Here is a 17,212-nt window from a genome sequence, read left to right as displayed (position 1 = left end):
GGATTGATAATCAAGAGGAGAAACATGGCCAAATTGGCCAGCCAGATGGTACATAATGCAGTGCAGCTGGAAGATATGGGACAAGAAATTAAGGACGGAGGTGAGAGAGAAGAAGCCCTGCCAGGAAGAAGTGTATACAATAATCTAGTCATGAGATGACCAGAGCTTGGACCAGAGTCTTGGCAGTAGAGGCCGCAGAGAAATGGATGGATTTTTTTTAAGCCAATATTGTAGAGAAAGGAATCCGATAGGCCTTTGCTGAGTGCCTGAATGCTGGGTGGATACATGACAGAGAAGGAATCAGAAATGAAACCCAAGCGACTTTGTGGGCTCTCCGGTACCGGTTGAATAGAGATGTCAAACAGGAAAACAGCAAAAGGCAGTATTGAAGGGAGGGCATGTTAGGTGTGAACAGACAACAAGCCTCTGCGTCTTGGGCCACTGTTGAGCTGTCAAATGCCGGATGGCGTTCTCACTTTACCAAACATTATTGTCTTTTTCTAGTGAGTCAGGTAATTCTCGCATGATTATGGCCAAAGTAATGGCGGAAAAGGGAAACAACCTCAGTGTAAGCCAGTCTGTTTACTTCTACAGAGGAGAATTTAGTGTACTGATTTGTTTGTTCTGGAGGACTCATCAAATATTGTTCTTATTTAGCCAGTCCATGGTATTCCACACAGATGTTCTTCTCACGCACCCAACATCTCAATCACTAGAGTTAATTTTGTTTCCTATTAATTTTGTTTTCAACTGTTCGAACATTCACCAGCCATAGAAAGAAATGGGGAAAACTGTGCGCTGGACAATCCTAACTTTAAGAATTCCCAGTGATAATTCGCCAAGTTTACTGGCAAACTGATTAATTTTTATAGCCCAGTTCACAAGCCATATAAGTTAATAGCAACTGAACCAGTCACGTGAATGTTTAATGGTCACCAGTTTTTACATTTCACTCTCTTCATTTTTAAAAACGTGTGATCTGAAAGACATTATAAAGCTTAGGACTTGTACTTTCATAAGAGCTTTTGATAAAAGTTGTCATCCAGATGCTCATTCAGGAAAATGTAATGTTATCAGATAAAAGGATGAGGCCTCTTTACCGGATCAGTCAGCGGATGGTGAAAAGGAAAGAACGAGGCTAAATCCAATGAATCAAACAAGTTTTTGTTAGTGAGCAGGATGCGACAATAAGTGTGAATCCTTTAGGTACACTCTGTTGGGATATGAAACCCTGTTGTTATCTGCAGCTTACTGAAAGCGGATCTCTGGAGTTGTGAGTGCACGAGGTGACGAGACGTACACCGGTGATATCGTGATTACTTTCTAGACTTGTAGGCCGCCACTGTGTGCGCTAAACCATCACGACTCAACACCCCCCTGGAACCCCGTAGACAGCGTTGTGTTTGCACTTGACTACAGCTGATGGAACTCTTTTCTTACTCTCGTAATCATTCTTTTATTGTGTTTTCCTGATAGGACCTCTGAGACTTGCCCCCCATCACAATGTGTTTCCACTTTCCTGCATCGCGTTCTACTTTATATAGCAAGGAGCCAAACTACCATGGATTATGGGACTATAGGAATTTGGAGGGCTCACACTGCCCAATTTTTCAATTACATTTTCTTGAAAACAACTCCCCCCAGCCCCGAAAAAAAGTTCTTCTGGCCTGGTTTTTACTTCAGGTTTGAAAAGCTCTGTCCCGGATGAAATGTCCCAAGGGGGATCTTATAGGCTGCCACACATTCCCTCTGATGGTCCAGCAAACAGCACTGGCTAGATGCTTCCTAAAAGTTTCCTGTGATCCACGTTCCCCTTTTCTCTAGACCTAAGGACACATATTCTCTGCTCTGCTGGCATTTGTACACCTATCTGCCTCAGCACCTTGGAAAGATAGTTTATGTTTGTTTAAGGGTGTAAAAAGTGGTTATTCGGATTGTAGTATACAATGCTTTAAAATCATTTTTTGTTTTGTTTTGTTTTCCTGCATTCTCAAAAGTAAAAGTCTTAGGGGCTGTACAAATAGAACACATAGGTGCAGCATACAAGAACCTTTTTGGTCAGTTCGGGGGCCACAGCCCCCCGCATGCTCAGCAACCTGATCTGCCTCTGGAGGGCAGAAAAAGGAGTGCAAAATGATCTTCTTTTGCGCCCTCAAAGGATGTCACAGACTGTGGCGGTAGTGGCTTGTGATTGCTTGCTTTGGCGCTGACTACATCTATGATTGGTGCCATTTGATGCTGCGTGACCATCTTACGAATGGTGCACAGTGTACATGGACATGAGGGAGCAAGGGGTGGACAGTGTCCGCATGCGGACGCTCCACTGTGACTCTGCCCACAGGCTTATTTACCAGGCCTTAATACTTTAAAAATAGCTGAATGTGATGAGCCACTTGTCTGTTGTACAAACACTTCCCCTTCTGCCATCTTCTCACTACAAAACTACAGAGCCTGAGACAGCAATGCAGCCCTGGATACAAAGCATGTGATATTTCTCCACTAGTATTTAATGAGATGATGGCCGTAACAAAAAATGCAAAAAGTTGGTTTATGGGTTGTTTCTGAGTTGTTGCAACTCAGAAGGAATTATGTTTCCCTAGTTGGAGGGCAGGGGAGGCCTATTTGCACCTAGTTAGTTATTTGCAACCAATTACTTCCAAGCTCTGCACTGATTCATTTTAAGATCAGTTCCTGTAAACGGAAGACTATCTACCAAAGGAACCCAACTGACAGATTAAAGTACATAGAAAGTAGGAAAGATTTCTACAAAGTTCCTTCACAGCTGCAGTGGCTTACCTGACCCCAATGTTATAAAGATAATTGGGGATCAAGAAGGGTATTTACTTCCCTTTTAAAAAAACAACTGTGGGGTGCAATCTTGTTCATTTTCTTGAGTCACTAAAATGATAGTAATGTTCTACATAGCCCTTATTAATTTTAATAGGGCTTGCACATGACAATTGGATTGTAACTGTAATCAGAATAATTCCAAGACATATTGTATTAAATTCTATAGGAAGGAAAACTTTATCCACATGGGATTAATATAGTACAGTAAATTCTCAATTATGTGCAGGTCTCCTGTCTATATAAGGCAGACCTGCACAACTTAGCAGTAGGCAGGGGTCAAAATTAAAATAGGTTTGACCTCTTCGGGTCACAGGTAGGGGGATGGAGCTGCCTTCCGAGCCCTGCCTGGCAACGACCTCACAAGACTTGGAGGACATGGGTGTGTGTGAGGTGGTGCCCTCTCAGTCCCTGGGACTTGGAGGACATGGGGGTGTGAGGTGGTGCCCTCTGAGGCTTGCCATAAATCAGAAACAAGCTGAATACACAAAACAACAGTAACAAAAAATCCCCACTAGGAAAAACAGGGTGGTGTAAAGATTTAAAGTTGGAGACCAGGGTTTGAATCCCCTCTCGGATCACTGGGTGACTTTGGCTATTCACACTCTCTCAGCCTCTGGAAGACAAGGCAAATCCACTCTGAATATAATCTTGCTAAGAAAATCCCTTTTTAGAAAATCTAGAACAACAATTGAGTGAGCAGAGCCTGGAAAGTTACTTTTTAAAAGTAATTTGTTTAAAGGGTAATTTCCCATCATCATTACTTAATAACAGTGGTGAGAAAGCAACTCCTGCTACAAGTTGTGCTGTTTGTTCCTTCAGAGTTGTTTTCACTGTTGTTGTTTTGGGGAGGATGTAGGGTTGATAAGAGGGCCCTTGGTATCCATGGCGTTTGATGCAAGGATCCCCTGTGGATACCAAAATTTGTGGCTGTTCAAGTCCTATTTAATACAATGTACAGTAAAATAATGTCTCATACATAAAATGGCAAAATCGAGGTTTCTTTTGGGAATTTTTAAAAAATACATATTTTAAGCCATGGATGGTTGAAACCATGGATACAAAATCCATCAATACAGAGGGCTGACTGTACTTGCAATTCATTATGTCCAAGTTGTGCCTGTAAGGCAGGCAAAACTAAGCTTGCTGTCTTCATGATGTTGAGGCAAAACAGAAAATTCAGCAGAAATGAATTCTAGCTACAACCACTTCATAGGGCTTTGAGCATGCGGAGGGGTGTGGGTGTATGCCTACACACACAACACAACCTTGGGTCAGATTAGATAACCAGGTGGTGTCCAGGATTTGCTTGGATAAGCTTCTTGCTTTTGGCTTCTGCAAAAGGAGCAACAGCCCAGACTGTTTTCCTGCAGACTTATTTCGTGAGGAATGGAGACGAAGGGAAGCCCCATGCTGACAATGTTCTGATAGCAAATGAGATTAAATAAGTGCAGCAGCTCACTGTCAGCTTCCCGCCTTCCCCCTGGTGTAATTCAATTCGAGCACGAGCAGTGATGGGAACTCACAGGGGCAGCCTCTGTCACCCCTGCTGAGCATTGGAATCTTTTAACATCTAAATAAAAGTTTCACTCAAGCATTTTTTACACTCCTGCCAGCAGGATCGGCGAGCTGGCATTGGGCACATTAATGTTAATATTCATACTGGTAAATTTCTCCCTGTGTACCAGGTCTGTGATGCTAATTATAAATGTGTGCTGCAAAATGACATTTAGATTTGCAGGCTTTCAACACAAGGGAAGGGGGCAGGGATTGATTTCACTAAAGAGACATACTTTATTTATGCAACTCAATTTGAAAAGGGGTCACAGTTTTGGAGAGCAGTCCAAAATTTTGCTATGCCTTACATTTGGAGCAGGAGGGCTTTCTGTTCCACTTGGGAGTGTGTCTTCAGCAGCAACCTATGATGGCCCGTGCAAACATCATCCAAAACTGTATGCTGCTCATTGGACGTTACTTTTCATCCTTCTCCAAGTCTTTGGTTACCAATGAAAGGAAGGACCATCCTTCAGTCTCATACAATCCCTCTTTCCAACCACTTCTACCAGGCGAGCATGGCAGCTAGATTTAGTGTGGTAAGGACAAGTCAGTATTGATGTGCCACTTTTACTAATAGTTTCTGTGGTCCTCTGAGATGATGAGTATACTAGCCAGAGCTAACATTGCTTAGCTTCCATGAACAGACAGGATCTGGTGCCTTTATTTACTTTCAAGACTGGCATCCTGGGAGAAGAGAAAGCTCAATGATTCTTCCCCCATTTTTCCTGGTATACTCTAGTGCTTGCTCATGCGCCTCAACAGTTGCTTGAATGTCTGGGGAAAGTTCCATTCCTTAAAACATGTTTAAAAGATGGGGTTTCCTAAACTGAGGAAGAAGAGAAGAAAAACTCCTATTCTCCCCTAATAAAAAGAGTTAGCTCTAGTTAGTCCTTGGATGGGAGACTGCCAATGAATACCAGAGGCAGAGGAAGGAACTGGCAAAACCACCTCTGAGGATTTCTTGCCTAAGAAAACCCTATTAAATTCATGAGGTCGCCATAAGTCGACAGGCAGCCAAAAGGCACATATACATACAAAGGGGGGGGGGGGGGGGGGGGGGAGGAATTTGCACAAATGAACTCTTATGTTTGGTTGCTGCAGTTGCGCCTCATGCTCACCTTGAGACACATTTGCAAAGATTTATGTCCACCCCCAGAGTTTTGCAGAGTCATAAAACTCTAAAATGAAAATAGTTCTGTGAAGGAAGAGACAAGTAGAGGAGGAAAATTTGACAACATGGATGAATTGGCATGTTAAGAGAGAGCTGCATGGTAAAACAAGAAGGAATCCCTTCTGGTATGGGCTCCGTACTTAAAAAGCTGTGAACATGGCCACTGGGGAGAAGATCAGAAGCACTTTTAGATAGCAGAAGAATGACTTTGAGATAAATTTACTACTACTTGGAACATTACCAAGGCTTCCATAGACATCTGCCATACTCAGAGCCTCATGGTCCAGAGGGTGGAATTCTTTACCTTCTGGGATTTGGAGGGGGGTGGCTATGAAGGGAAAACCAGGTTTTTTCCCCCCAGATCACTATTTTCCTGACTGATTTTGGAAGCAGAATATGTTTCCTTCATTGTCACAGCTAGCAAGGGATAAATGGGTAGGTAGGAGGTTTCTGTGGCATTTCCTTATTTGTCATGAAACTACCAGAGAAAACATTTCTTTCAAAAACGTATGACCCAAGATTAGAAGCTGGGAAAAATCACATTTTTGGACAACTACCAGAATGTTCAGCTACCATGGCCAACTAATATCTGTAACCTCTTTCTTCCACCGTTGTCCCTACTTGCTTTACACATGTTATTCTTTCCAGTTCTTGTAGAAAATAGCTCACACTATTATTTGGAGCTCCATTTCTTTTACAATTACTGTACCTTCTTTCTCTTCATTTTCAAAAGAGTTTATGTATTCTCAGTACATCAGTTCCACTCTTCTCCTGTTTGACACTTTTCAGCCTAATTTTGAGCTCAACATTCTACTGAGACCACTCCATATAAAATCTATAATGATCTTTTGTATGTTAAGTTGCAAATGATTATTTATTTTCCTGATTTTTTTCTTCCTTTCATACAGTTGATAAATCTTTACATCTTTATTCTCTTTGTTCTTTTGGATTTAGTAGTACTGTTATTTTTTTGGTTTCACTCCTATCAAAATTTTTAATCTCTAAATGCTCCCTTTTGATCCTCAGTTGGTCACACTAAACTTTCTGTTTTAGTTTTACTTTTTCTCACTTAGTAGCAACACATTCAGTCTTGGGAATGTAAGAGGTTCAGTGTCATCACTTCCTTTCCTTTCTCATTACTGCTCTGGCTCATGTTTGTAGATTCTTTCTGTCTCAAAGTTTCTAAAACCTTTATTTTTAAACAGTATTAGCTCTACTATGCTATTAGCTCTACTCTACCTTTATTCAGCCTTCCACATGTTGTTTGTTGTAGCATTTTACACATAGTCCATCCTGGCTTTACCTTTAAAATGCTTCTCAGCAATTTACTCATTTAATCATTCTTTCTTCACATATTAGTTACACATACACCTCTATAGGTTTCCCTTCACTGGTTTCCTCTATGGTTTGCATTAAATTTAAACTTGTGTTAACCTTTAAGCCTTTTCCTGATCTTGCCCTTCTTATCAATCTTCATTGCTTTCTCTCTGTTCTCCTCTTTGGTCCTTCTGTTCATCAAACACTAATGTTCTTATTAAACCTTAACTCCTTTGTGCTATCTCATGATCACTTCCTTACATGTTGAATTTCACCCTTCTTAATATTCAGGTGGCAGCATTTGTCTCACTTGAACAAATTTTTAAAAGCCACAATTCCTCTCTTGGAAATTTCCCTCCTGAGGAGCAAGCATGGTGTAATGGTTTGAGCATGTGACTATCTTGAAACCAGGGTTTGAAGCCTTGCTTGGCCATGGAAACCCACTGGGTGACCCTCTCAGCTCCAGAGGAAGCCAAAGGCAAACCCCCTCTGAATAAATCTTGCCAAGAAAACCCCATGATAGGTTTGCCTTAGGGTTGCCATAAGTCAGAAATGATATGAAGGCATACAACAACAACACATTTCCCTTTTGATGTCAATTATTTTAAAAGCATTTTTCTACTCCTAAGTTAATTATTGAACTAATTGCTATGACTCAGACCAGTCCTGCTGATCAATTTAGGTCTGGCTAGTTCAGTTCCAGAGTACAGTATGTCACTCAGTCTGATCTGGAGTACTTTAGAGCTTCTGACTGTAAAAAAGTTTAAAAATAAGAGGGAAATGCCCAGACATTATGTCTCCTGCATTGCCATATAAAGAAAACACCATGGAGGTAGAATGAGGAAGGGTTAAACTGGTGTATAGTTTGGTAATTGACAGCTTAAGCTTCCAGTTTCACAGTAAGTTCCAGACACAGTGTTTGCAGAGGTCAATGAAGTTATATGTTGCAGTTTCTCCAGCTCTTTCTCAAACAGTAGTAGTCAGAGAATGAAGTGTGTATTTCGGGTGTGTTGTTGGAAAGGATTTGATTGTGATGGTGTCTCAGTCAAACTCATAGCATGAGTTTCAGCTAAGTTCTGTTCTGCATCTTAAGTCTATCTTTTTGTTGAGGTGTATTTTCAGACTTGGGGAAACTGCTAATTTGCTAAATTATTAATTCATTAAATAAACCACTCCCCAAATGTGGTTGAACTCCATAGATTGCCTGATTAACACTGAATGTATTCATACATTTAAATGTTTAAAGTGGTTAGAACCCATTAGGAATTGGGATGATTGTCTTCCTGTAAAATGCAACAAGTCAGAAAAAGAAAGATTAGAACTGGAAGATATGCATAACATAGCTGGCTTGGTCTAAGCTTCCTGATGCCTTGTGCATTTTAGAAACATGAGAATGGAATGGAAGAAGAAAGAATGGTGATGAAAGGGAAGACTGGAATAGAGAGATGAAAGAGGGGGGAATAGTTTGCTTTGCAGAAAGCCATCAGACAATCATGGCCTTTTTAGTGTTCAAAGCTAGTATGTGTCTCTCCCACCTCCTCATTGGCCTGCATGGAAATTGTTGAACTCTTTCTATAGAGTGGGGAGCTTTAAGACTATTTTCAGTTGTCCTCCTCTAATGTTTATGTTCTAGTTTTCCATACAATTATTTGGAGTAAATTGCAATTATATGGTGTGACTTCTGTTCCACAATAAATTGATCAAATGAGCACAGCATATCTGGATCAAACAACCCTCCTGCTGCCATGGTTCTTTGGTTCTTATAGCACCAGTTTACAGGAACATTCATGGTGGTGTAATAACAATACTGAAATCAGTATGTACAGGAAATCTTGTAGCACCTTTGAGACTAACTGAAAGAAAGAAGTTGGCAGCATGAACTTTTGTGGTTTTAAGTCTACGTCCTCAGATGCATTTGGCTGAATGGAAAGCCAGGGACAGCCCTATATACACCAACAGTGTGAGAATGTCAATTCAAGTTCCAAATCCTTTGTGTATGGAAATGAAGTGGCAAGTCTGGTTTTAATGTTGGTTGGTTGTGAACAAAGGCACTGGAAACTAGTCTCTGTGTATGGAAATGAAGTGACAAGTCCAGTTTGGCATTAGAAACTAGCCTTTAAATGAAGAGAATAGATGAGTGTAGGACAGTTAAATTCGAATTTACTGACGTTCTGGGAACAGATTAGAGAAAATAAACTGAAGCCAAGGTAAATGTATACAAAATACACAGTCACTTGGCAGAGGAAGTAAAATTCTAGATTGTTCCACTTAAGGGTACAGATGTATGATGTACAGTATGTGACTCTCCTTGAATCCTTTCCCATATTAAATGCTTGCTACCTGTCATAAATTAATCTAAGAAGAAGTCTATACTAAATCTTTCTTCCTGGTATGGTAGCTTTCTACATGCAAGGGCTGTTTGTAGCTTTAACTATGCTGTTAGAACCAAAGCTTGGAAAATATAGTTTTAGGGATCAGTTTCCAAAACCCTACAGCCAGCATGGCCACTGGCGGTGGGATTTGTGGAGCTGTAGTCCAAAAATAACTCTTCTAGGTTCTGGTTTGAATAACTTCCACAGTTGTGACACCCTGGTCATATTAAGGTTTCTCAGTAACATGTCTTCTTCTCTGGGATAAATGATCATGTAAACAATAATGTGTTATCTTCTACATCATATATAAAGCTCGGTCTTCCATGCAGAAACAATTTTCTGTTGTTCACAGATGATCTGATTATATTTAGTGGATGCAGTAGGTTGTGGGTGCCATTTAAGCAACATACATGGGCTTGTAATGCCACAAAAAAAAGGTGATGTGAATGAGTAAATTGGACTTGACTGAAGAGTCAAGTCCCAAGAATCTTTGCAATGTTGGGATCGATCCTTTGTGAGATACATCTCCATTTGGAGCAGCGGAATATTCTGGTCAGGACTTGATGTTATCACCATAGACCTCTAGGTTGGGGCCTCTGCTTTTCCAGTTTTCAAGCTGAGGAACTGAGGAAGAATTAATTGACTCTACACACAGAGCTTTCACCTAATTAACAAGATATATAAGCAGACTAGGCAAAAGGTTATGTAAATGTCGGGAGAGAGGGTGTAAATCTCTGGATGAGACTGACCAGGGATCGATTTTCAGGGCCAGGCTTGATGAGCCAAGATGTGTGTTTAATACTTCCATGGTATGCAGTGGTCTGTAATAAGAAGTGAGAATGTTCTCACTTCATTATATATCCAAAACTCAACATTTGGCTACCAAAAGTTGAGTATCCATTATCTGAAATGCTTAGGATTACTTCACCTCTTAAAAGTATTGCAAAAAGTCTCTCTTTTTTTGCCTCTGAGAATCCATGGGCAAACATCTGGGATTGGAAGTTTCCAGAGTGTGACATTCGCATGTCAATTGTATCTGATTGATAAATCCATCTATCAGTCCACAAATCTCTGGCAGCTTTCAAATGCAAGCTTGGAAAAAATACATCTTTGGACTATAGCTTTACTGGGTATTCAAGAAGTCGTAGTCCAAAAAAGTAACTTTTCCAAGCTGTACTTCTAGTGCTGAAGTATTTCTCACGGACTTTGAATGTGGATTGCATTTGGAACGCACACAGATTGAAGCAGTGACACATTGGGCTCAGTGTACATACACACATCTCTATTAATGTGCATAAGGTCTTCATTGAGCACATCTATGATCCTGTATACACACAACTGGAAGTAAGTCCTCTTGTTGTCATGCGCGCACGCATAGACACACTCACCTGTCTCTCACATAGGAATGTTTGCTAGAAACTTTGCCAGTTTACAGAACCCTGGCTAAACATCACCTTCTTCTGTTTAAAACTTTCTTCTGGCTGGAAAAGGATATGAGCCTTGTTGTATTTGAGACATTCAAGAGCAGGAAAGCACCCATATCAAGAAGTTGAGAGGCAACTTGGAAAAGTTGCTTTTGGACTCCCAGAATCTCCGGAAACTATCCATGGTGGCTAGAAATGCTTGGGTTTTGTAGTCCAAAAATAAACTTTTCTGAACTCAGCTTGTAGTCTAGCTGGCTGAGATTTCCTAGCAACTTCTTTACCAGTTTAACATATGGATGAGTGACTAGGCTTGCATATTCTGAGTTATAATACACCAGGCACTTACAGCAGCTCTAATTAAAGGTACATTTATTAAAGAGATAAGACAGAGAACAGTAAATAAATGAGGCATTCCTTTTTTAAAAGAAAACAAAGCATTAAAAATTGACTAATTAACACTTACTTAACAGAAAATCTAAAATATTTATCAACTTGTAGAGGATAGACAGCATCTCACTGAAGAGGGAGACAGTAATTGCTTCCCTAAATAATACTATTTTTATAGTGTTTCCTGTGGAGAAGGAAAGAAGGATCTGATCAGATAAGATTTTGACTGTATGAGGTTTCTTATGGGTCCCAACTGCAGTACTTTGCACATAATCAAATTTCAAATAAACAAAATGTGGAGAAGTATAAAGTGAAGGGATTCCCTTTCCATTTGTCTGTGTGGTATGGTACAAAATATTGTAACTAAATGAGAGGTTTGGCAATAAAGACTGAGGAGCTTCTTCAGCCAAAGAAGTGTCATTCGGGAAAGAGATGGGTCTGATTTTTCATTACAACCACATTGAGCTCCGTGTGATTTATTTCTAAATACACTTGCATAATATTGTACAGTTAGTCATCTCACAGTGACAACCTGTCATAGTCCAAAATGGATTCCAAACAGCTTCAGCTTTCAGCTGGGACTTTACACATGCACAGATGTGTTCCAATTAAAATGGAATTGGTAGATCATCATGCTATGCCAGAACTGAAATTCAGTATCATACTTAGACTGGCTTCCAAAAGAGATGTGGCACTGGCATGGTAAGAGCTCATGGGATGATCCACTTGAATGGCCCATACTTCTCTTACCAGCTTGTTAATGGAACCCAGGTGTATGGAAGCTGATTGTCAGCCTTCAGCATTTAGATTCTGAAACCTTGTTGTTGTAATGTGCCTCCAAGTCATATCCGACTTATGGCGATTCTAAGGAAAACCTATCATGGTGTTTTCTTGGCAAGATTTGTTCAGAGGAGGTTTGTCATTGCCTTCCCCAGAAACTGAGACCATGTGACTTGCCCAGTCGGCTTCATGGCTGAGTGGGGGATTGAACCCTGGTCTCCACAGTCCAACATTTAAATTACTATGCCACACTGGTTCAAGAAAATGTGAATTTGGTCATAGTTGAGATTGTAAGGTGGCTTATACTTCACTGGATTTCCTTGTTTTTTGTAGATAAATACTGCATTTCCCAAACTAGAAAGTTTAATTTTCCATTTTAAATTCAGAATTGTTCTTTTGTTTTTTTCCAAAGCTGAGATCAACTCACAGAAGTATACTCAAGATCAAATAATCATTCTAAAACAAGGATACTTGGAGAAGAGATCCAGAGGTAAAAATCCATCAAACCACAGTAACTTCTGTTGATTTATGTTTGTGTGCATGTATGTATTTAAGTATATATTTAACTTGGCATGTTTCCACCCCACCTTTCCTGCAAGATGTTAAAGGCAATACCCATTGTCTTCCTGCTTATTTTCTCTTCACCATCACCTTTTGAGATAGGTTAAGCTGAGAGACAGTGTTTGGGCCAGGTTCACTCTCAGTTCACATTCCTTGGTTCTTTCTTTATGGCAAACTGAAAGACCTCTGGACAGTGACTGTGGAGATCTTGTTACGAAACAATTTGGATGCAGTGTGAAGTATCCATGCACAAAATACTGGTGCAAAACACATTAGCTACAAAACGTCATTTTGTGTATATTAAAATAGTTGATGCAGCTCTTTAAAGCAAATTTAGATTCTTTGCCTTTTTAAAGCAAATTTAGATTCTTTGCACAGCACAAAGGTGTGTCTTCTTGGAAGCCAGTGGCTAAGAAATAATTGGAGAGTCTTCTAGAATGTTCTGAAAGGAGAAATCCTTCAGTATCACAAGTTACTTCCTCCTTCAACAAAAGGAGAGGTTTGGGGTGGGGTAACAATAGCGGTATTGTTGAAAGATCTTTGAGGGGAGCACAATCAGTCCTCCATATCCACAGATTCTGCATCCATGGATTCAATCATCCATGGCTTTAAAAAATATATTTTTTAAAAAAATCCAAAAAGCAAACCTTGATTATGACATTTTATACAAGGGACAACAATTTACTACCGCACTGTATACAATGGAACCTGAATATGCACAGAGGGTCTTGGAACCAAACCATAGTGGATAAAAAGGGCCCACTGTAGTTGGGTGAGTTTGTTGCAGCGAAAACAAAGAGATGGTGCCTTAAATTTTATTTGGTTTATACCTTTTGTAGGCTAACATCCATGAAAGCCTATGTCAAATAAAACTTAGTTTTTAAGCTGCTGTAAATCCAGGATCAGCCTGTGTTTTGGATAGGGGAGTTGCCTCGTCCTGCTATTCCAGAATAAAGTGTCCCTTCCCACTTGGACCATGGGCTGCTGGTACCCAAATCTTTTCATTGCTCATGTTGGAAAAGACGAATTGGGTCAAATTGGAAATACACACAACATATATTTAGAAAAGGCATACCCTCAAATCCCATTGTGGGAGAAAGGTGGGCTATAAATCCTTTAAATAAATAAATAAATAAATAAATAAATAAGTGAAAGATTTCTGTTTGCCCTAGAACATGTTTTTCTTCATTTTGCATTTAACATGTCTTTTTTTGTGATTCATCATTAGAAGGTAAACACTGGCTCAATATTTAGGCACATAACTCTAAGGGATTGGCCTTGTTGGAAGGAAAAACTAAACATCTAATACAGTGGGCTCTTGGTATCCACTGGGGTTTGGTTCCAGAACCTCCTGTGGATATCAAAATCCATAGATGTTCAAGTCCCATGAAATACAATGGATAATAAAATGGTGTCCTGTATAGAAAATGGCAAAATCAAGCTTTGCTTTTTGGAATTTGTATATTTTTAAAATATTTTTGTGTCATTGGTATTTAAATCTGGCGATAAAGAATATGTGGATATGGAGAGCCAACTGTATGATCTTCTAAACAGTTAATTGGCCAGATAGCACTACTATCTATGGAAATGAACAGTTTAGGAAGGTGACAGTGTGTAATAACTGCTAGGGGGGGAAATGTAAGTGTTGGAAAGGCACAACTGACAAATGGTAAACATGGACATGGGTGGGTGCAAATTTCCCCATAAAAACTTGCATCCAGTTCCTATCAAATTCCTTACAATTTATAGTAAACAGAAAGAAACATGTGTGTTCCCTTTTGTTTTCTGTGCAGAACTGTGCACACTATTGGCGTGAACAAAATGCCTACTAGCAGTAGTAGCATTCATTTTTAGTGGCAGGGATTGATGATAACAACAACAACAGTCTCTGATTGACATAGCCCTTGGGAACTCTTTTGGAGAAGGAGAATAATTTCCTGTTTCCCAGCCATTTTCCTCTGACCTTATTTAACCTCCTTCTCCTTTCTTGTTCGCAGACCCTAAAATCTTTGGCTCTGAGTGGCAGAAGCGATGGTGTGTTCTCGACAATATGGCCTTTTACTACTATGCGAATGAAAAAAGTATGTGGTGCTCATGACACACCCACAGCCCTTTCATATCCTTATCTGATTGCACTGAAGGGAAAGAAACTGAAAGAAAGTATTATGAACTCACAAGTATTCATGAGTTTCCAGTTCTTTACATTAGAGGATGAACCAGGCATTGTTGCTCTATATGCAGTGCAATTCAGTACCTTCTTCATATGATGATACTCCTTTCCACTCTTGCTTTTATACCACCCTTCCTACAAGGATCTCAGAGAGAGATACAGCAGGTTTAATGTCCCTTGTCATCACAACAACACTAGAAGAATTATATATCTAAATTTACCCAATGAGTTTCACAGCCAGTCATGGATTAGAATCTGGGTCTCTCTGATCCACATGCCTCACTATAAGCATTGCATCATATAGGCTCTTCCAGCTGAGTGATAAATTGCCTACCAGGCAGTGTGAGACTCTGCCATTTAGATATGGCCTTAGGAAGAACATAGTCTGGTTGTATTCTAACACCCTTGTCAGTAAAGAATGAGGGAAAGGAAAAATACGGACACAAGGCCCTGTGTAAATAAAGTGCTGCCCATTCCTCCCCCCATTAGTTGTCAGACTGGCTTTAACCCTCCCCTAAGTGACCATATATAATCTTTGTGTCAGCATGTATAAATATTTTTCAGTTATGCTCCATCAGATGCATATAAACAGGAAGCTAATACTTCCAACTGAATTTGGCATACTTAGATAGATGGCCTAGGGATATACTGTGCCTCCCACCCAGATAGATTGAATGCCAAGCAGGTTAAAAACATACAGGAGGAAATAGCTGACAGAGTAGACAGAGTATTCAAAGTCTGGAGGCTGGTTGTGACAAGGATCTCTCATCACAGTTCAAAAGATCATGGACATTATCTCGATAGGCTGGCTAACTCACAGTGGAGGTGAGCACATGTGTGTGCATGCGCGTGCGTGCGCGCGCACACACATACACACACACACACATACACACACACACACACACACACACACACACACAGAGAACAGGGACTGCTTGGGTTGGTGCTTATTATTGGCTTTATAATTTGATTTAATTTGATTTAAACAAAATTTTCCTTTGTTGTTGTTGTGTCCCTTTTAGTCGTTTCCGACCATATGGTGAACCATGGGGTTTTCTTGGCAAGTTTTTCATAGGGAGTTTGCTATTGCCATCCTCTGTGGTAGTTTATCCCATGTATAGATATACACAGCCATATTGATTCCAAGTAATCATGCTCCAACTTAATGAAAGCAACAGCCTGACTGGATCTTTGGTGTCACAGACATAAGAAGCACATTGGATCTCCATCCCAGTGATCTATTTGAGTGTATCTCTTACGTTCCTGCCATATTTATTTATTTGTTATATTCTGTACTGCCATTTCTCCAGTGAGTACAAAGCAGAATACAGAGTGCTCTTCCTCCCCACTTTCTCCTCACAACAACCTGTGAGATAGGTACCCTGCCATTTCAGTGGGACTTCCACCAAGTAAACCTCCACCAAGGATGAGCGAAGAGGAATGGGGTATTTTAATGCACAGGGAAATAAGTACTCTTCTCTCTTGCCCATCATGTTGCCGTTCAAATCTCCCCCACCCCCCAATTTATAGGAAATATGTACAGTTGACCCTCTGTATCCATGGATTCAACCATCCATGGTTTGAAAATATTTTTAAAAATATATTAGTTTCAAAAAGCAAACCTTGATCTTGCCATTTTATATAAGTGACACATTTTACAACACCATAGTATTTAATGGGATTTGAGCTTCCATGGATTTTGGTATCCACACAAGGTCCTAGAACCAAACCTCAGCAGATATGAAAGGCCCACCATCCTAGGCCAAATCATGTGTTAAAGAAGTTACAAACACAAAACTAAAATAACAGCTTGAAATTCAGGGAATGTTTGTGCTGAATCATCATTATTTGTGTTGTGCAGGCAAGCAACCCAAAGGCATGTTTGCCATTGAAAATTACCGTGCCCAGCTGGCTTTGCACCTGCGCAAGGACTCTAGGAGAAATTGTTGCTTTGAGTTGACGTGCCCTGGTAAACGCACGTATGAGGTAGGTTTGACAAGTATGGAAGGAGTTCTTTCTGCTGATAATGGCCTATACAAAGCCTAGATTCCAAGTAAGAAATTCTGTTTTGTGCTAAGGAGGTGGAGAGGCTGGCATCCTCCCTTCATGAACTTTAAGGATGTTTATGGCTTCTAGAGAAGGGAGTCATCCATCACCTCCAGAATGTATGCTTCTATGGGGGAACGTGAGCAGTTGCTCTCATATCTTGTTTATGGACTTCCCAGAACTGATGGGTTGGCCACTGCAGGAAGAGAATACTGGGCTCTTTTTCTGTTCATATATGCCCTGGTCCCTCTTTCAGTGCTCATGCACACTCCCCCAATGTGTCCTTCTTTCATTGATCCTGACCAGCGAAGGTGTGTATCCTAAGGTATTGGCCTAGAAAGAAAGCATCATTGCGGGAATGAAGCAGCTCCCCCTTCAAAGCACTACCTTAGGGTTCCACCTAGAGGTGCCTGATAATAATGTTAGCTTTGCCTGCCTCTTAACCATGAATCTGTAATAACAATGGGAATGTATGCACACACACAACTTTAGTCTTGTATGTATTTATGTCAGCAGTAATTATCACTCCTGGCCATACTCACATAAGCAATCCACTTATGTTGATGTTTTTGTTGTTTTC

General features: G+C 40.3%; 1 protein-coding gene across 1 annotated transcript in view; it reads left to right on the top strand.

Moving 5' to 3' along the window:
• SKAP1 (src kinase associated phosphoprotein 1) overlaps positions 1-17,212 on the top strand; it is a 341,941-nt gene that overhangs the window by 239,236 nt on the left and 85,493 nt on the right. Inside the window, exons 5-7 of the mRNA XM_042476003.1 lie at positions 12,268-12,345; positions 14,414-14,497; positions 16,448-16,572. Coding sequence (XP_042331937.1) covers positions 12,268-12,345; positions 14,414-14,497; positions 16,448-16,572 — 287 coding nt within the window. The remainder of the gene's footprint in view (positions 1-12,267; positions 12,346-14,413; positions 14,498-16,447; positions 16,573-17,212) is intronic.

This window comes from Sceloporus undulatus, chromosome 6 (assembly GCF_019175285.1).
Source record: "Sceloporus undulatus isolate JIND9_A2432 ecotype Alabama chromosome 6, SceUnd_v1.1, whole genome shotgun sequence".
NCBI lineage: Eukaryota > Metazoa > Chordata > Lepidosauria > Squamata > Phrynosomatidae > Sceloporus > Sceloporus undulatus.
The sequence above is the reverse complement of the archived record's forward strand: the minus strand, read 5'-3'. Positions and strand labels throughout refer to the sequence as shown.